The 21260-nt window shown below is 41.2% G+C and overlaps 1 protein-coding gene across 2 annotated transcripts in view; it reads right to left on the bottom strand.

Annotated features, from left to right (window-relative positions):
* The window catches only part of pif1 (PIF1 5'-to-3' DNA helicase homolog (S. cerevisiae)), a 28493-nt gene extending 15519 nt beyond the window's left edge, over positions 1-12974 (bottom strand). The window contains exons 1-7 of one of the 2 annotated variants that reach the window (XM_055641547.1): positions 12545-12974; positions 10567-11153; positions 8241-8370; positions 5710-5835; positions 2867-3020; positions 1182-1296; positions 337-443 (exon numbers count right to left, since the gene is read on the bottom strand). In XM_055641547.1, coding sequence (XP_055497522.1) covers positions 337-443; positions 1182-1296; positions 2867-3020; positions 5710-5835; positions 8241-8370; positions 10567-11127 — 1193 coding nt within the window. In that variant the 5' untranslated portion in view covers positions 11128-11153; positions 12545-12974. The remainder of the gene's footprint in view (positions 1-336; positions 444-1181; positions 1297-2866; positions 3021-5709; positions 5836-8240; positions 8371-10566; positions 11154-12544) is intronic. The other variant, XM_055641548.1, reaches the window with a different exon arrangement.
* Positions 12975-21260: the final 8286 nt, after the last annotated feature.

The following is a 21260-nucleotide window of genomic DNA, read 5'->3' as shown; positions in this document are numbered from 1 at the left end:
AGTTGCTTCTCAAATTTATGAGCACAATCTCATTCATTATCCATACCCATTGATTTGGTGACAGATTTACCTTTTGCTGCCATAGCAGCACCCACACAAGCCAAAGAATGCAATTAAAAAGTTATCAAATCACTAAGAAATATATCCCCTTCTCCCAGTTCAGAGTAGAAAACAGGCCAGTTAAGTGCTGCAAACAATAATTTGATTATCCAGCTGTCAGTACATATGACAATTAAATTGACATGCATGCATATGCATTAAAACCAGCTTTTCACTGAAAATGAAAGGATGTTTTTTTTGGGCAAAGTTATCGTAATATGTTAAAATAATACTCGCCTCCCAAGCCGTACTGCCTGCAGCATTGCAATGAATGTTTTATCAGTTTGTCTTCGCACCTCTTTTAGTTCCATGTTCACCTGCATACACTTGCTCCAACTTTTTGCCTTAAACAAACATAAGGAACATTTCATTTACTGAACATTGAAGTGCAAGCACCTAAAGAATGAGTTAGGAATACTCTCTCATCCAAATTCTTCCCCAAGTATTAAATAAATAATCTGCTATGGTTGCAGTTACCACATTTATCTTGCATTTTGTTACATTCTCCTTTATTTCAGAGTACTCTGTGTGATCCATCAATTTCTCCTATTTGTCTTCATCTGTTTTCTTCCCATAGAAAGCATATATTCAAAATATTTTTGAATTTTATGCGAGTGGCCCAGTTTGTGAGTAGCCATACTCTGCAATCCAACCTCGTTCAAGATCTTAAGAAACAAGAAACCCCCATCCCCCATCCTCTCAAACTCTCTCTCCCAAACTGGAATAACTGATGCCTAGTTGAAAATTGATGGCGAATTATTGACAGCTTTGACAAATTTAAAAATAGTGTCTCGTTAAAGGTTGACTAGAGCATGTCAATATCAATGACGCATTTTTAATTGAACTGTAAAGGAGCAAGGATCATTTTGCAATGCACATTGATAACTTTAGGCCCAAGCTATTCAAGGAAATTAATCTCCTCAGGAAATGTTATCCGTTTTGCATCAGGGACACATACTGTGACTAATGCCCAACATTAAACATTTAATTTTGAGAGCTGCAGAGAAAACATGAAAGGTAAATTCCTCCCAAAGAAATGTTGGCCTCCCCAAAATAAAAATTTAACTCTTTCATCCCCTTACCTGGAAGCAAAACTTATACTTTTCTTTGGCCCTGCTCACAGGAGGAAGCTGTAGAAAATCTCCACAAACTATCAACTGGATTCCACCAAAAGGCTCATTGCATTTTCGAACAATCCTGCAATAGCAAAGGGGAACACTGATACAGTTTAAGTTATTGGGCGACTGCATGAGAATATTTTACGGAGAGATGAACCTTCATTACTGCAATCTACAAACATTAGATTAGATTAACATGGGATGTTGAGACTTGGATAAATTGTAATTATGTAGGTATACAAAACTAGGTTGATTAAGGCAGAATGAGTGGCAAAGGAGAAAAAAGAATATAGGAAATAGAAGGAATGATTTTCGGAGGACACAGTCCAGGAAGCTGAAGCTACCAACACAAGACCAAAGAGCAGAAGCGAGAGTCGGAGGGCTTGAAGGGTAGAATGGAATTATAGGTTACAGAGCAAGGTGGGATTGGGCTGGGTAAAGTCATGCAAGATGGAACATTTTGGATTGGAAATGTTAGAGAATTGGAAATCAATGCACGTTATCAAACACAAAAACGATTGATGAAGTAGACTTTGTACAAGGGAGGCTATAGGGAGGGGACTTTTGAATAAACAGAGCTTGAATGTGTGGTACATCAAGGAGGGGGGCAATGCAAGAAATCAACTCTTGAAGAGGTAAATTGCATGTGCTGGAGATTTAACAGCAGATAAGCTGGGGGGAGATGAACACTTATGCCGAGGACTTGGGATCTAATGTTCATTTCCAGGGAAAACAGAATGCTAAAATATTGACAATCTTCTTCAATCTCAGACAGCAAAGGACTGGAATTAAATCAGTAGCATGGGTATTTAGGTCTTAAGTGATAGGAACAGAATTAGGCCATTCAGCCCATCAAGTCTACCCCGCCATTCAATCATGCCTGATCTCTCTCTCCCTCCTAACTAAATTCATTCTCCTGCCTTCTCCCCCATAACCCTTGACACCAATACTAATCATGAATCTATCCATTTCTGCCTTAAAAATATCAATTGACGGCCTCCACAGCCTTGTGTGGCAAAGAATTCCACAGATTCACCACCATTTATGACCTTTAGTAGATCTTGTCGAGTTAGAGCTCAAAACTGCCAGTGTACATTTGGAAAACGACCATATTTTGGTTGATAATGCCAAATTAGTTTAAATCATGTTTGTAGGTAATTTGCATCACCATCACATACTGCACAGAAAACAAGATGAAAAACTAATATTTTAAACTTGGCAACAGTAGTTTTACTTGTAGACACTCCTGCAACATTTACAAGTTTAAGAGCACAGACGTCATTGCAAATACATAATGGTACTCAGAAAGCAAGCAAATTACACATTTAACAAGTAGCATGCAGGGATGAGTGGCCAGTGAGACATACAAACAAGTCCAATTGGGAACATTAGGTGCCTACACGCAATGGATATACAAAATTGATATCCTGCGCTATTGTGAAAGTACAAAGATAGGCTGGATACCTTCTCACTAGAAAAGTGGCTGGAATTAAATTTATCAGCCTTATGCTCCAATTAACTTTTGCAAACCTAACGAGCAGCTGCAAAGAACATGTTCCCTCAACCATTACAGAGCACTATCTATTTACTAGTCTGTCGAGATATCACAAATATGGAAACTGTAGCTCCCTTTTACCAGTACGACGTACCTGGCCACAGTTTCAAGCTTGTCAAAGAATTCTCCTTCTATCATGGAGATTTCATCGATGATAAGGTGCCTGCAATTTAGCCAGTGGCTGAGGATCCCAGGCCTTTGAGCCAGCTCTACACATTGCTGCAGAGGAGCTTTTCCCGATCCAATTCCTAAAGAAAAAATAAATCCAAAGTTTTAAAAAAACCTTAGGCAAAGTATTGACAGCTGTCTTTTCAATACCCCAATCTCAAAATGGCAAAAACCATTCTCACTTTGGCAAGGCAGCACCATTTTGAAATCTAAACAAGAAATATTTAAAATCGTTGGCGTTAGAATCCATTGAGAGTGTTAATGTTTCAGATCAATGACAAACCTTCATCTTTTTGTTACCATTTTGATTCATCAGGATTCTTTTTGTGCAAGTTCGTTGAAGCATTTATAACATTTCCCATTGCTTCAAAAAAACTTTATCATGAAATATGGTGATCAGTAAAATGTGAGCATAATAGGTCTTTCATTAGCCATATGTAACTAATTAAAAGAGAAAAAAAAAGATCAAAACTTGTTCTATAAAGCACAATTTATCATAAAGTGGGAAGCTTAAAAAATGTAATGAAGGCCAATAAAGGAAAAGCATACATAGCTAATTGGGCTGCAGGAGTTAGACAACCCTAGCTCTTAACAATAGCCTCTGCTTTACAATAAAAATAATACAGGAGCATATATCATTTTGTGATGGGCAAGATGTGCACAAGTGCAGACTACAGTGTGATTTGTTTCATTACCTTCACTAGACACTGATGAAGGATTCAGAACGGAAGAAACATTCTGTTTGTGCTGGCTTTGGTTTTTTTGCCAATTAGCTTAAATTGGGGTCATTTTGTTTTGACTTTTTTTCAGTGAAAATAGTTCATTTTAATTAGTCTACCAAAATCATTCATGATTTGAATAGGAGATGGAACACCTCGGGTGAGGGCTTTCAGTTCTCTGCAGAGACTACTTTAAATAATTTACTTTGATCTTCGATCCCAAGGAAGAGGTGTCAAGCTTCTCCAGAGAACTGCAGTCACTGATCCCTGGTACAATAATGATAAATCTCTTCAGGATTCAACCCAAGACCTGGACATCTTTCAGAACATTTGTTACCCAGAACTAAAGTAATACATGACAGGACTCTTATTGCATGTCAGAGAAGTAATTAAGATGGAAAGAGTGCAGGGATTTACTGGGATATTGCCAGGACTTGAGGGCCTGAGCGATAGGGAGAGGTTGGGCAGGCTATGGCCTAAGGATTAGCTTAACTTCTGTTTTATTTATGACTAGCACACTATCTTTTTATCTTCAATAATGTTAAGGAGCCTTGTGTTTTCAAGCAGGATTCTCATCTTGTCCAGTCATGTTCAAAGATTAACATCCTTCTCCTTCCTTTAGCATTGTACTAGATTCTTCATGATGACTCTTTATTCTTTGTTGAAGCAAAATCACTTCATACTTTCATTACCATAGAAAATAGGTGCAGCAGTAGGCCATTCAGCCCTTCAAGCCAGCTCCGCCATTTAATATGGCTGATCAACCAAATTCAGTACCCCGTTCCCGCTTTCTCCCGATATCCCTTGAATCTGTCAGGCTTACGAGCTATATCTAACTCTTAAATTTCATTAATCACATGCCAGCTATCATAGTCACACTCACACAACACAGAAACAGGTCCTTCAACCCAACTCATCCATGTCAACAAAGACACCCCTTCTCATCTTCTCATTCCCATCTGCCTGCATTATCCGTTTAGTTTAGTTTAGAGATACAATGCGGAAGCAGGCCCTTAAGCCCACGCCGACCAGCGATCCCCGCACATTAGCACTACACGCACTACATACACTAGGGTCAATTTACATTTACCAAACCAATTAACCTACAAACCTGTACATCTTGGGAGTTTGGGAGGAAACCGGAGCTCCCAGAGAAAACCCACACAGGTCACGGGGAAGAAGGTACAAACTCTGTACAGACAGCACCTGTGGTCAGGATTGAACCTGGGTCTCTGCTGCTGTAAGGCAGCAACTCTACTGCTGCACTGCCGTGTTGCCCTATCCCTCGACACATTTCCTATCCATGTACCTGTCTAAGTATCTTTTAAATGCAGTTATAGTACCCGTCTCAACTATCTCCTCTGACAGTTTGTCCCATACACCCACCACCCTACCCTCTATGTGAAAAAAGTTGCCCTGTAGGTCTTAAATCTTTGTCACTCTCACCTTAAAGCTAAAGTATAATTTTTGAATCCCGATTCTAAGTAAAAGAATGTTAAATGTTCTGTGGATTCAACTTACTTTTCCCCTCATGATTTTATACATCTTTCCAAGTTCACCCCTCAACATTCCAAGGAATAAAGTTCTAGCCTGCCCAACCTCTCCCTATAGCTCAGGCCCTCAAGTCCTGGCAATATCCTAGTAAATCTTCTCTGCACTCTTTCCATCTTAATTATTTCTCTGACATGCAATGAGAGTCCTGTCATTTATCACTTTTGAAGTACAATAGGAGAAGAACACAATTGTTAACTTTTGAAAAAAAAACTTGAGTTATCGTGCATTAGGGAAGAGATTAAACGGACCAATTTTTAAGGGAAAAGTTCGAAACATAGGAAGATCTGGGATGATGGGAAGAGTCATCATTAAATGTTAAATATTCACAAAAAAGTCACATTGATGAGATGTGTTTCCAGACCTCTTCAGTTTTAAATAATTTATCCTAATGCATCCTCCCCCACCCCACGATTTGCAGTCCAAGGGGCTAAATCTTCAACAAATAATATTTCCCCCAGTCCTGATCTTCTGCCACTTATCGTTGCACACAACTGACCTGCAAATGCATGCAGGGTTGTTCCACCAATATGACAGGCAGCCACTCCAGTACTGGCGGTGGTGTATGTATTCTTTGGTGGCAATGCTCCAACAATCCTCTTCAGTAAGAAAGACTTACCAGTTCCTTGAAGCAAAATAACGATTTGTGGTTGGGAAAGTGCAAATGAATACACATTCTGTGGAAAGCATCAGTGAACAAATGTTCCATGAAGGTAGACAAAATTGCTGGAGAAACTCAGCGGGTACGGCAGCATCTATGGAGCGAAGGAAATAGGCAACGTTTCCGGCCGAAACCCTTCTTCAGACAGTCTGAAGAAGGGTTTTGGCCCGAAACATTGCCCATTTCCTTCACTTCATAGATGCTGCCGTACCCGCTGAGTTTCTCCAGCAATTTTGTCTACCTTCGATTTTCCAGCATCTGCAGTCCCTTCATGAACAAATGTTCCATGAAACAGGATGCAGGCACACCTTTTCTCTGTTCCGATATTCTGCCCAAGGTCCAATCTCACTATAATCATCCATTTCATTACCACCTTCCATGCCAGCCTTCTGTTTACAGTGATATACTGAATTAAGTACAGATGTCCAAATATCTGGAGAGACTTGGATGATAGATTTGTAATCACACCATTTCATATTAATTGATCTTTCATCTTTCTATGAGATAGGACATCATTCGGCCCATCAAGTCTGTGGTAGTTCACAGAACAATCCCATTACACCTTTCAATGTTCCAGTAACCTTTTCTCCCCACATTTCTGGCAATTCCCCCAAAATTGTATTGTGCACCACCAGGTGGTGCCGCTCAATGGCAGCCTCGCTAACAGTCTGTCTCGTCCTTTTCTTCTTTTGTTGTTTTTAGTCTGTTAAAGGTATGTTTTAGTGCATCTTTAGTTTTCTATTATGTGGGGAAGGTGGGTGGGGGAAACTGTTTTCTCTTTCCTCGAAGGAGATGTGACTTTTCCATATCGTATCTCCGTCCGTACTGCGGCCTAACATCGTGGATCTGGCGGTCCCTTTGCTGGGGATTGACTTCGGGAGCTCCAATCATGGGAGCATGCGGCCTTAACATTGGGGAGCTTGCAGTCCCTTGGTTAGGGATCGACTTCGGGAGCTCCAAATGCAGGAGCTTCGAGCACCCTGATCCCGGGAGCGTCGACCGCCCCGATGAGGGAACTTCAATCGCCCCGACTGCGGATGGTTTGACTGCCCCAACCTTGGGAGGAAAGAGGGGAGAAGGTAATACATTAATACCTTCAATCACAGTGCGCTGTGGTGGATGTTTATGGTGATTTTTAAGTAGTTGTGCATTTTGCTGCTTTTTTGGTATGACTGTATGGCAAATCAAATTCCTTGTATGTTCTTACAAGATACAAATAATTTATTAGCCAAGCATGTATCTTATAAGGGACAATTTATACTAACTGATTAACCTCTCATAGAAACATAGAAATTAGGTGCAGGAGTAAGCCATTCGGCCCTTCGAGCCTGCACCGCCATTCAATATGATCATGGCTGATCATCCAACTCAGTATCCCGTACCTGACTTCTCTCCATACCCTCTGATCCCCTTAGCCACAAGGGCCACATCTAATTCCCTCTTAAATATAGCCAATGCATCTCTCAATGCATACATCTTTGCGTGAAGGGAGAAAATGGCAGCACAAGAGGGAAATCCATGCGGTCACGATAAAACAAGGTCACTACTAATGTGAGACAATATACCACAAGATTAATCTACAACTTCTCTTGTATACGTTCCTCAGAACCAAAGTTGAAAGAACACGTCTGATCTGAATTTCCAATCACATAGAAGTAGTCAAATGCCTCTCTGCCAAGCCCCCACAATTCTTCAAGAGACAAAATTCGTTCAGAATAATGCTAATTCAACTAGAGCAAAAATTAAGAGTTGAGAATAAAAGGGGAATAAAATTATCTAACATTTCCCTATGAATGCATTGGACAATATTTAGCTTAGCTTGGTTTAGAACAGGGGTTCCCAACCTTTTTCATCCCATTTACCCCAGGCAACTTTAATAGCACGTGACAATGTTTTTTCACTTATTTATGAACAACAAATGATGAACAGATACCAGTATAACAGAACCAAACACAGTCAGTCAATGAGAAAAAATATGTACCAATCCAGAATCAACAATTTTACCCCCTGGGTAGGCAACATTTACCCCCTGGGGATAAAGTTACCCCGGTTTGGGAACCCTTGGTTTGGGCCCTTCAGCCCACCGATTCCACACTGACTAACGATCCCCGCACGCCAACACAATGCTACACACACTGGGGAAAATTTACATTTGTACCAAGCCAATCAACCTACAAATCTGTACATCAGGCGTGTGGGAGGAAACTGAAGATCTCGGAGAAAACCCACGCGGTCACGGGAAGAAAGTTCAAACTCCATACAGCCAGCACCCGTAGTCGGGATTGAACCCGGGTCTCTGGAGCTAATCCCCAAGTCAAGTGTTTTTTTTTTTTATAAAGGTAAAGGCTCCACAATCTGCCTCTACTTACCAGCACTTCCAGTGAAGAAGACATTCTTTCCTTTAAGGATCATGGCGAGAACATGTGACTGTTCTTTGGAGAGTTTCCTTCCCATTGGCAGTGACAACGTGGGCTTTTTGGAGGGTTTCAGCTCTGCACTCTGCAACAGATAGGTGTACAAAAATGATTAAATCTTTTCATTCCTTTCTAGCTCCACCTTCTCTATACTCACAGAAAATATCAATAAGCTCAAGATACAGGCATTGATACATAATTTTGTTTGCATTGATAAGAGAGATGCTATACTGACAAAGAATGGACCATTGTAAGAGGTAAATTATGAAATATTTTCCTTACAACAGCAATGTTGAGCTCTTCCACACTAGACAAGGAAAGAGGTCAGTTTTATTTTAAAATTTACATCAAGTACAATATTTATCTACTAGCTAATGACAGAAACAGAATTCTGCTTTTCAAAATGGCAAAACATTTAGCCTTAATAACCAACTTCTATTCCTGGAGCAATTTTGCACGTGTGCATATGCCATGGGAAAAGCAAGTAAGTGATAGGTGCAATGTTTTGCCCATATTAAAAAAAAAAATAAAAAAAAAAGTTAGGCCAAGAATTCCTTAAAATGATGTTAAAGTATTATTGTCAGTCCCCCAAAGTCCCCCTTAAGTGAAAATAAATCATGCAGTTCACAGGATTACACTGTAGTTTCCTCAGTGTGACAGAGTCCCAACAGGCCCTTCAACCCAACATGCCCATGCTGAACAGCTTCTACACTAGTCTCCCCTTCTCGGGCAGCTCATTCCATATACCCACCACTCTGTGTGGAAAAAGTTGTCCCTCAGGTTCCAATTACATTTTTCCCCTCACCTTAAACCTATGTCCTCTGGTTCTTGAGTCCCCTACTCAGGGTGAAAGACTGTGCATTCGCCCTGTCTATTCCCTTCACGATCTAATACACCTCTATAGATTACCCCTCATCCTTCTGCGTGCCAAGGAATATAGTCTTTGCCTAGCCAACTTCTCACTATAACGTGGCTGCTCATGTCCTGGCAATATTCTCGTAAAATGACTCTGCAATCATTCCAGCCTAACAACATCTTTCCTATAGCAAGGCGATCAAAACTGAACACAATACTCCAAAATACAGCCTCGTGAACATCTTGTACAATTGAAACATAACATCCCAACCTCTATGCTCAATATATAACACAAAAGGAACTGTAAATACTGGTTCATACCAAAGATGGACTAAATGCTGGAGTGACTCAGTGGGTCAGGCAGCATCTCTGGAGAAACTAGATAGGCAACTTTGCAGGATGGGACCCTTCTTCAGACTTTACTATACTCAATATTCTATACTCAATACCCTGACTGATGAAAGACAATGTACCACAAGCCTTCTTGTCCACCCATCTACCTGTGACACCACCTTCAAGAAACGATGTGCTTGCACTCCTAGATCTCTTTGCTCTACAGGCCTGAGCCACTCACTGTGTATGTCCTGTCCTGGTCTGAACTGCCAAAATGCACACATCACACTTATCTGCATTAAACCACATTTACCATTTCTCAGATAGACAAAATGCTGGAGTAGCAGCATCTCTGGAGAGAAGGATTGGGTGATATTTCGGGTCGAGACCCTTCTTCAGACTCAAAGTGGTAAAGCTGTGTCTTTACCATTTCTCAGCCCACTTGCTCAGGTGGTCGATCTTGCTGTAATTTCTGATAATTATCATCGTTATCAACAATACTACCCACTTTAGTGTCTTACTAATAATGCCTTGTACATTCTCATCCAAATCGTCAATATACACCACAAACACCAATGGGCCAAGCACTAATCCCTGAGGCACATTAGTCGCAGGCCTCCAGTCTGTAAAAACAACCTTCCACTATCTGAAGATGGGTCTCAACCTGAAACGTCACCCATTTCGTCTCTCCTGTCCCGCAAAATTACTCCAGCATTTTGTGTCTAACTTCAGTTTAAACCAATATCTGCAGTTTCTTCCTCCATACTTCCACTATCACCGTTTGATTTCTTCCAGGAAGCCACTGTCAGATTCAGTGCAGTGCTACCCCCAGACCCATTGTAAAATCTCACAGCTGTCAGAATTTAAACCAGCAGCTTCAACCTTAGCAGCCTACTGTTAAAGGGCTACTAAGGTGTATTCGTGCCTGATGAATAAATGCTGCCATAATGAGAGGATGGACTGAGGGTGCTCCTAGATAGTTTGAAAGACTCCAAAAGGATGGAGGCCAGTAACTACTTATTTACATGTTCCTAATGGCATTTTGATGCTAACCTTGTCCAGAAGCGAAAATTAAAGCAAAAAGATGACATACCAGGCAGTTTTCTGATGAGGTGGTCCGAGATCGCTTGATCTGCTTGTTTGGACGACTGTTACCCATTTGATTCCTTGATCCTTTAGTAGAAGTTGGTGACTGCAGATTCCTCTGCATCTGAAGTTTCGCTCTTTCCACATCCTGGGCCTGCACAGGACTAATTGTATCAAAGATCCGTGGAAGTGTGGAGACCAGGCGTGTTCGGTCACTGACTGGTTTGCTGATCTTTTTATCTGCAGCATACTTAATGGATAGTGTTTTCAAAAGTATTTGCAGTTTGTCAGGTGGGCAGTTTGAAATAAGGATCTGAATATTTTCAGGAATCAATTTGATGGTACTTTTCCCATCCCGAGTGAAGCGAGTAAAAAGCTGGATTTCACGCAAGACAAAATTTTGTGACAGCTTCCCATCGTGTACAAGGAGCAGAATCTCTCGAAATTCGTTGCGCCCAAGTGTGACCGTGGCATTGCGGCTATTTTTGCGTTTGGTGGCTTGACCAGCCTGGTTGAGGTATTCCACTGCAACACTGCACTGCACCTCCACACCAGAAGCAGGGAACATTCTACTCCCAGTAGAAGCTGAAGATGCTGCAGAGATTCGAAATAAAATGTAGTTACCAGATGAACATTAAGTGCTGGAGTAACTTAGCAGGTCCAGCAACATCTCTGGAGAACATCGATAGGTGACATTTCTAGTCAACCCCTTTCTTCAGGGGCAGCACAGTAGTTTGCTGCCCTGCAACACCAGAGATCTGTGTTCAATCCTGACCACAGGTGCTGTCTGTACGGAGTTTGAATATTCTCCCTGTGACCGCATGGGTTTTCTCTGGGTGCTCCACTTTCCTTACACATTCCGAAAATGTATTGGTTTGTAGGTTGACTGGTTTTGGTAAGCATTGTAATTAGTCCCTGGTGTGTAAGATAGTGTTAGTGTTCCGGTGAGCACAGACTCAGTGGGCAGAAGGGCCCGTTTCAACACTGTATCTCTGAAGTTCAGACTGTTACCAGATGTCCTCAGTCATAGAAAGTTATAGCATGGAATCAGGCTCTTTGGCCCACTGAGTCAACACCATTAACCACTCATTACTCTAATCCTACACCAATCCTGGTTTATTCTCCCCATATTCCCATCAACTCCCTGCCCCAGCCATCTTTCTTCAATGCACTTACAAAAACATTTACAGAGGCCATTTAACCTAATGCAATCTTAATTTATTGTAATGCATTTATTTTTGTAAGATTTCTAATCATACTATACAATAAAATAAATGCAATACAACAAATTAAGATCACGCTACCAATTCACACCTCTTTGAAATGTGGGAGGAAACCCGGGCAGTCACAGGCAAAGGTCCTATAGGATCCGCTATAGGATCTTTGGTCACAGGAAGAACATGCAAAAATCCACAGAGAGCACCAGATGTCAGGACTGCACCCGGAGTATTGTAGTAGTTTAAACCTAGTACGAGTAGAAACTATTACAATAATGTTATTACAATAAGGGAGGCGGGGCGGTGCGGTTGTAACTTCCAGCACTGAGGACAATACTAGAAGTTGGACAATTTTATACTGGATATGGTTTACATTAATCAAGCCAATTAACCTACAAACCTGTGCGTCTTAGGAATATGAGAGGAAACCAAAGATCTCGGAGAAAACCCACGCAGGTCACGGGGAGAAAGTACTCTAGGATCTTTGCTCCGTACAGCCAGCGCCGTACCGGGTTAGGCAGCAACTCTACCACTGAGCCACCGTGACGGAGAAAGAGAGACAAGATTTTAAAAAGTGTGTTAGAGTAAAGTTAACACATGAAATGTTTGACAAAGCGAGCAAGGGAATGGAGTAATTAACGTGAAAGACAGCATGACAAAGTTTCCAAGCTTTATGGACAGATACGAATCTCAGGGCTGCGTTTTACCGTCAGAAATGTACTTCCTGAATTTGGTAGATCCTAGATCTTACTCTCATTTCCAGTTTACCTGCAGCCCGTGGGTTTACACGGCTGTATGTACTCAGTCGAGATTCTTGCCTCTCACGTTCTCATGTAGATTGTCCCGGAATGACTTTACTCGGCAACCAGCAGATCCCAAGCAGCAGATATTTTCTTGCCAATGAAGTATTCGCACATTGAAAATTAAGAAAAATGTATTTTCACTCCCTCCCGACCATAGACTGTGAGCTTCCAGCGTGACAATTAAAAATCACAGAAGGCTCTTGCTTTAGTATCTTTGGTGCCAATGCATCTTTCAGTCGCTCACCCCGTCCGCTGCAATTTCAAACTTGCCGGCGTTATTTACACCAATCAAAGCAGGGCGCTTTAAATTTCTGACCAATCGCACTTGTATCTGCCGGCTTTCCATTGTGACGTTTCCGCCGCGGCTTCTGCTGCAACGTTGGGTGAAATAGACACGGAGCTGGAAATAGACATTGTCACTGTTGCAAGGAGGCTCTTTTCACACCTTACACTTATCTTCAGCTCTTAAGACTTGCGGTTTATATATTTTGTCAGATGCATTATCTGCTTATTCTTTCATATTTCAATACCGAAATTTCATTTTCCGGGGACGGACCGAAAAAGTAATGTGCTTCCGGATTTATTATAGGGTAAAAACAAGTAAAGAGAGAGAAGTAGCAGTTATTCATGGGCTTGCTACATACTGTAGATCAGACAGCACTGCTCTAATTTCAAATCTTTATAATTTTTTATTTCTTCCATCTGTCACGGCCCCTTGCACACTACCTCTTGTCATAAGTTCATAAGCGATAGGAGCAGAATTAGGCCCTTTGGCCCATTAAGTCTACTCCACCATTCAATCACGACTGATCCGTCTCTCCCTCCTAACCCCATTCTCCTCCCCATAACCCCTGACACCTGTACTAATCAATAATCTATTTATCTCTGCTTTATAAATACCCATTGACTTGGCCTCCACATCCTTATGTGGCAAAGAATTCCTCAGATTCAACACCCTCTGACTAAAATTCCTTCTCATCTCCTTCCTAAAGGACGTCCTTTAATTCTGAGGCTATGACCTCTAGTCCTGGACTCTCCCACTAGCGGAAACATCCACTCCACAACCACTCTATCCAAGCCTTTCACTATTCGGTAAGTTTCATTGAGGTCCCCCCTCATTGTTCTAATTCCCAGCGAGTAGAGGCCCAGTGCTGTCAAACGCTCATCATATGTTAACTTACTCATTCCTGGGTTCATTCTTGTAAACCTCCTCTGGACCTCTCCAGGGCCAGCACATCCTTCCTCAGAAATGGTCCCCAAAATTGCTCACAATACCCCAAATGTGGCCTGACCAGCACCTTATAGAGCAGCACATTATTGTGTTTGGTGAAACAGTCACCTGGTCTATGCTTGCTCTTGCTGATATAAATGAGACCCCACATACAAGTGCCTATGGCTGTGCCTTTGATGAAGAAAGTGAGCGGAGTCCAAAGAGTATTTGTCAAGTCCACAAGGCGGAGGAGAGTATTAGTTGAAGGGAGAGTAAAAGAAAGTTTGTCTTAAATCACAAAAGCTGGAAGAAGGAGACCATAAAGGGTAATATTTGAAGTTGTTTTTTGGAGCTCCATTTATAGCCCTTATTTCCTTTATATATGATTCCGGTCCTGAATGTATTGTTAAATTATGATCGGTGGGCTGTTGCAGCATAAAACCTACGACAATCTCAAAGTCTATTCCCCATTTCTAAAAATTAATTGGTTTGAGACAATGGATTCATCTGCCTCTTTCAGTAAATGTGTACTGTTTAGGCATTGTATGACTGAATATTTAAAAAAAGATGTGTCAAGATAGATGGATTGAGGTAATGCTGATGGAACATTTACAATAGCCTTTTCTCTCAGTAGCTTATTGAAAGTAGTAATACCACATTATTCAATCCAACAATTGTCTTTTCCTCTTTTATATCTTGCTAATCCCACTAAATATTTAAAGGAAACATCAGTAGCTAGGCATTGTGTTCAATTCTTTGTTACAGACCACTGAAGTATGATAAAGCAGTGTCGTGTGCATTCTAGTAGTTTAACCTTGAGACACTAATACACATTCCATTATAGAAAATAGGTGCAGGAGGAGGCCATTCGGCCCTTCGAGCCAGCACCACCATTCATTGTGATCATGGCTGATCGTCCCCTATCAATAACTCGTGCCTGCCTTCTCCCCATATCCCTTGACTCCACTAGCCCCTAGAGCTCTATCTAACTCTCTCTCTTAAATCCATCCAGTGACTTGGCCTCCACTGCCCTCTGTGGCAGGGAATTCCATAAAATTCACAACTCTCTGGGTAAAAAAGTTTTTTCTCACCTCAGTCTTAAGTGACCTCCCCTTTATTCTAAGATTGTGCCCCTGGTTCTGGACTCGCACCCAACATTGGGAAACTTAGCTTGTCCTGCATCTTTTATATTGTCCAAGACTCCCCCTTCCTAAACTCCAGTGAATACAAGCCTTTTTTCAAATGACCCCCCCCCCCCCTCAGTCATCCTAAACATCCAGGAGAATACAAGCCTAGTCGTTTCCAATCTTTTTCCTCATATGTGACAGTCCCGCCATCCCAGGGATCAATCTCATGAACCTACGCTGCACTGCCTCAATCATAAGGATGTCCTTCCTCAAATTAGGAGATCAAAACTGTATACAATACTCTAGATGTGGTCTCACCAGAGCCCTATACAGCTGCAGAAGAATACTCGGCTGCAGTGAAGAATTTTAACACTGTCCTTTTTAAACTGATTCCCTGCATCATAATGTGACTGACAGGGAAGGGAAGATGGTGGTTTGTGATATCGAATTGCTTGCTGGACTAAAAATCACATACAGATCAGGATATATGTACGTTTATTCTTGTCACATGATGAAGTGAAAAGTTTTGTTTTGCATGCTAGTTTTGTTTGTTTTGGCTGCTGGTCCAGATGGCATCCCAGGGAGAGTATTGCGGGACTGTGCAGACCAGTTAGCGGAGGTTTTTAGCGACATCTTTAACCTCTCTCTGTCAACATGCACTGTCCCTAAATGCTTCAAGACTGCTACCATCGTGCCTGTTCCCAAAAAACCATCAATCACCAGCTTGAACGACTACAGACCTGTAGCTCTTACTTCAACTGTGATGAAGTGCTTTGAGAGGCTGGTCCTGGCCAACATTAAATCCTCACTCCCACCCACCCTGGATCAGCATCAGTTTGCATATAGAGCTAACAGGTCAACAGAGGACGCCATCAACATAGCTCTACACTCTGCACTATCTTAGCTGGAGCGCCCTGGCTCATATATGAGGATGTTGTTTGTAGATTTTAGTTCTGCATTTAATACCATCATCCCCAGCAGAATGGTGGACAAACTGTCGGATCTGGGTGTTAATGCCAACATATGCAGATGAATCAAGGACTTCTTAACAGACCGCCCACAGACTGTCAGGATGGGGTCCAATCACTCCCCAGTCCTGACGCTCAGCACAGGAGCGCCACAAGTTTGTGTGCTGAGTCCCATCTTATATACAATATACACCGATGACTGCACACCAACACACAGCACAAACCGGATCATCAAGTTTGCGGATGACACGACTGTGGTGGGGCTGATAAATAACAACAACGAGTCTGCTTACAGAGATGAAGTCCAAAAACTGACTGTTTGCTAAAAATAACCTGCACCCAACTAAAACAAAAGAACTGGTTGTTGACTTCAGAGAGGAGAGAGGAACCTGCTCCTCTCTACATCAAAGGAGACATGGTGGAGAGAGTCACTGACTTTAAGTTCCTGGGAATATACATCTCCCAGGACCTCAAATGGCAAATGAACACCATCACTCTCGTGAAGAAGTCACAGCAGCGGCTGTATTTCCTGAGGTCTCTGTGGAGAGCAAACGTTTCACAGCCACTGCTGCTGTCCTTCTACCGGTGCGCCGTGGAAAGTATCCTCTCCTATGGCATCCTGGTGTGGTTTGCTAGCTGCACTGTGGCTGAGAGGAGGGCACTGCAGAGGTTATAAATATTGCACAGAGCATCACAAACGCTCAACTGCCCTCCCTGGATGACATATACAGTACAGGGCCCGATGCATGCGCCAGGCCACAAACATCAAGCAGGAGACATCCCACCCTGCCAACCACCTTTTCACTCTGCTACCCTCTGGGAGGTGATTCAGGTCTCTGAAGGCTAAAAAATAGTTTCTACCCATGTGCGATAAAAGAACTAACAGAGAACACTGGGGAAGCACAATATAATTTGGGCTGCAAGATAATGCGCAATATTCTTTTAAAATATTTTTAATGCCTATTTATTATTTTTTTTACTGATATGTGTATATGTGAGTCAATGGCTGTTGTGTTTGTTCTTTTTAAACCAAAGGAGATGCAATGGAATTTCGTTGCACAGTATTCTGCAATGACAATAAACGTATTCTATTCTATTCTATTATGCATTGCATGCACGTGATAATACAATCTCTAGATAGAATCAAGTCATACTCAAATACAATAGGTAGATCAAAAGGGAAGATACAGAATGCAGAATATAGTTCTCGGCATTGTAGCACAATTGTTCCAACGCCAAAGTCCAATGGCTGCTATAGGGTAGAGGTTAATTGGACAGTACCTTAGCTTACAGAAACATAGTTCAGAAGACTGATAACCGAGGGGAAGAAGCTGCTCCTAAGTCTGATGATGCATGCTTTCAAGGTCAGGGTGAATAAGCAATGCAAGTGTTCAACTCTGAGGGACATACATGAACTATTACCACAATAATGCACAGGTACATGGCCAATTTTAATCATACCATGCTTATGTGGAGTTTGCATGTTCTCCATATGACTACGTGGGTTTCTTTCTGAGGCTCTGGATTCCTCTCACATCCCAAAGACGTATAGGTTTATAGGTTAATTGGCTTCTGTAAATTGCCCCTAGTGCCCCATTTATTCATTAGTACTGAGTAGTCAAGTGGAAACAAAAAAGCAAGGAACTTGGCAATAAAATTGTTGACCATATTTAAAAATATCAGGAATCAAGTTTGTTTATAAGTTTTTTCACAAAGCAATCAAAAGAAATTTGGAGAATTTTTACATTAATAAATGTGGGGGGGTGTAGTGCAGTAACTTTCAAGAAAATTCAGTTTTAATTTGGACACCAAAATGTGGTAGTGTTGGCTTTAACATTTTCAGGAGAGAAAGAGAGAGAAAAGAGAAATATCATCAGTGGCTGAGGAGCTAATTCTAGCACAATACTAAAAAAATAGCAGGGATTTTGTTAAAACAGAACCTGGAAGTTTGGAGTTAGGAAATGGGAAGGCTAATAGAATTTCCTTTTGAAATGCATTAAAGGCAAGCAAACTTGTGCATAAGACAATAAACTTGACTTGAAATAATGCAGATGGGACACAGGCTTGTACAGTATAGAATTCTGAATTGGCCAAAATAGTGTTTGATTTTTTTCTGACAGACTGGAACTGAGGAAGTGTGTGTTATCAGATTCCATCCAGGTCTGTTAACTATATGAGTTTGTTTCCTGTCCAAAGTGATTTGTTGTTGGGATATGTATTGGAGCAGATAACTGATGTGGACGTAGAACAGATGGGAGAAAGCAATAACATGAGTTGATTACATGGACAGGACAAAAATTAGGCTGCTGAACTGAAAATAAAAAAATGATTTTGGAAAAGAACTGGCTACAGCAATTGTGCAGAAAGAGTCCATCTTCAAACTTTGAAACGTAGAAAAAAAAATCCCACAATGTTAAAACAGGTAATATGGAAGAATAAATAGGTAAAGCAATAAGAACTAAGCCAAATCTTGAAAAACAGTTAACTAATAAAATTAGGGGTAATAAAGTCGTAAAGCATAACGCAAAGCGACAAATTATTTTACATGTGAAATCTGACAAAATTAAAATGGGGACTAAATAAAGTGATATTTACTTGGACCTGTCTCATCAGGGAGGTAGGTTTTCAGACTTAAAGAAGGAGTAGGAATTTGAGATGGAAGGCACGGAGATGGTGGAGGCCAAATGAGAGGGGGAGGGGTAGCAGAACCAGAATATAGAAACAAAGTTAGCTAAGGAAACATATTAAACCATTCCTTAGTTGTTATGGACTGTCTGGACCTCAGGGCATACCATTCAAAGGATGAGCTGAGGCTGTTTATCCAGTAGGCCTACACAATAGCACATGGGAGTTCTTCTCTGGCTACATTAATGCCAAAAGAGGAAATAGCAACCAGTCCCTTTGGAATGCTGAAAGGGCCTGATCTGTATGTGAGAATGCAAGAGAATCATATGCAGAAATCCTCTAATTCCTGCATTTCTATTCTCATGTCCTTTCCTCCTAGCCTGAACAAAACTAGGGGGCCTGTTAAAGAAAAACTTTAAAAGCACAACACAAAGATCGGGTGAGTCAATCAAGACTTTATTTAAGAGCGCCAAATACAGTGATCACTGGGAGCGATCTAGGAGATTGCTCAACGAACAAAGATTCATCTTATATACAGAATTTTCCTTTGATGTGTTGTTTACTGTAGTGGGCACTTAAGCACTTTTCCTTCTTCCAAATGATCTTAAAACATTTATAAATCATGCACCTCTGAAAGACAGAAGAGTAAACACAGTCCAATTTTACACAGAGAGTTATGAGTCTATGGAATTCTCTGCCTCAGAGGGCGGTGGAGACCAGTTCTATGGATACTTTCAAGAGAGAGCCAAATAGGGCTCTTAAAGATGGCGGAGTCAGGGGATATGGGGAAAAGGCAGGAACGGGGTACTGATTAGGGATGATCAGCCATGATCAAATTGAATGGCGGTGCTGGCTCGAAGGACCGAATGGCCTACTCCTGCACCTATTGTTTATTGTCTATTGTCTATTACAGATATGCAAATGTCCTTTCGACCTTAGATTATTGTTTTACGATTGCCATTTGTCCTTTGACAACAGAGAATAGAATCTGACTTACTGCAGTGTCAGTTACACATGCTCAGATTCAACCTTCTTTAAAGCACCAAATTAATGAAACACATGAAGGGGACTTTAAGCATTTCTAGGCACTCTACCTATCCCTGTCCATTGCTGTCTTCTTGAAGCTTTGCAATTTATTTTTTACAGACCTCTTGTCGTCTTCATCTTCATCTTCAGCAGCTTCTTGGTCAGTGGATCATCCTCTATAATTTCCACCACCATCAAAGAGATTCCACAACCTGAAACAATTCCCCTCCACTCCTCTGTCAACATATCCAAACATACTTTGCTCTTTGAAATGACATGGTTTACTCTTCCATCTCATCAACCACTCGTCACAGCACCTTAGCAAACAATATATTAATGATTTGGAAGAGGGAATTAGGAGCAACACTAGCAAGTTTGCGGATAACACAAAGCTGGGTGGCAGTGTGAACTGTGAAGAGGATGTTAGGAGGTTGCAGAGTGACCTGGACAGGTTGAGTGTGTGGGCAGATGCATGGCAGATGCAGTATAATATAGATAAATGTGAGGTTATCCACTTTGGCGGCAAAAACAAGGGGGCAGATTTTTATCTCAATGGGGTTAGGTTAGGTAAGGGGGAGGTGCAGCGAGACCTGGGTGTCCTTGTACACCAGTCACTGAAAGTTGGTGTGCAGGTACAGCAGGCAGTGAAGAAAGCTAATGGAATGTTGGCCTTCATAACAAGAGGATTTCAGTATAGGAGTAAAGAGGTTCTTCTGCAGTTGTATAGAGCTCCGCTAAGACCACATCTGGAATATTGTGTACAGTTTTGGTCTCCTAAATTGAGGACGGACATCCTTGCGATTGAGGCATGCAGTGTAGGTTCACGAGATTGGTCCCTGGGATGGCGGGACTGTCATATGAGGAAAGACTAGGCTTGTATTCACTGGAGTTTAGAAGGATGAGAGGACATCTTATAGAAACATATAAAATTATAAAAGGACTGGACAAGCTAGATGCAGGAAAAATGTTCCCAATGTTGGGCGAGTCCAGAACCAAGTCTTAGAATAAAGTAGGTATGTTACAAAACCTACCTGAATCGTGGCTGAGCATCTGCCCTACCACGTGTGTGTGATTTTGGCGCTGTTTAGAGGGGGCGGGTTTAAAACGCGATTTTTACTAGGCTGTTCCAATCGAAAATGTTCAGCCTAGTAAATCATTAACGGAAAATCGCTGAAAGACCCCGTCGCAAAAGGTATTATTAGTTTTTATGGCCTTGTATAATATTTATAGTAGTTTAAAAATCACTCTCTCACTCCGCAACCTCTCGCAGCCCCAGGGTTTTATAAAGCAAACAATTAAAGGTATGTACCTTATTTTTACATTAAATGGGGCTTGTTTATAACCATGTATAGAAAGTTTTCTATAGCGAGTAGTTCATTTTGGGCTCTTTATATCCCGCAGTACTTTTCTGGGCACTTGAGGGCACAAATCCAGCGTAATGTGAACGTTCTAAACCAGCGCGTTCACTAGAAAGCCGATTTAAATTGACTTTAATTTACAGCAAATGAACACTAAATTCCTTCCATTTGGCCTATAAATTGATGTAAATGAGATTTAAAAATCAGGTTTTATTGTGAATTATTTGTGAATATTATTTGGACACTTGGGCTATTTAAAAATGTTAATCATTTATTAAGAAATGGATAGATGTTTAGATCTAGTAAATGAGGTTTGAAATTAGCTACAATTGGGTAACTAACTAATTATATGCTTTATTTTCAGGTC

This window comes from Leucoraja erinacea, chromosome 10, assembly GCF_028641065.1.
Source record: "Leucoraja erinacea ecotype New England chromosome 10, Leri_hhj_1, whole genome shotgun sequence".
NCBI lineage: Eukaryota > Metazoa > Chordata > Chondrichthyes > Rajiformes > Rajidae > Leucoraja > Leucoraja erinaceus.
The sequence above is the reverse complement of the archived record's forward strand: the minus strand, read 5'-3'. Positions and strand labels throughout refer to the sequence as shown.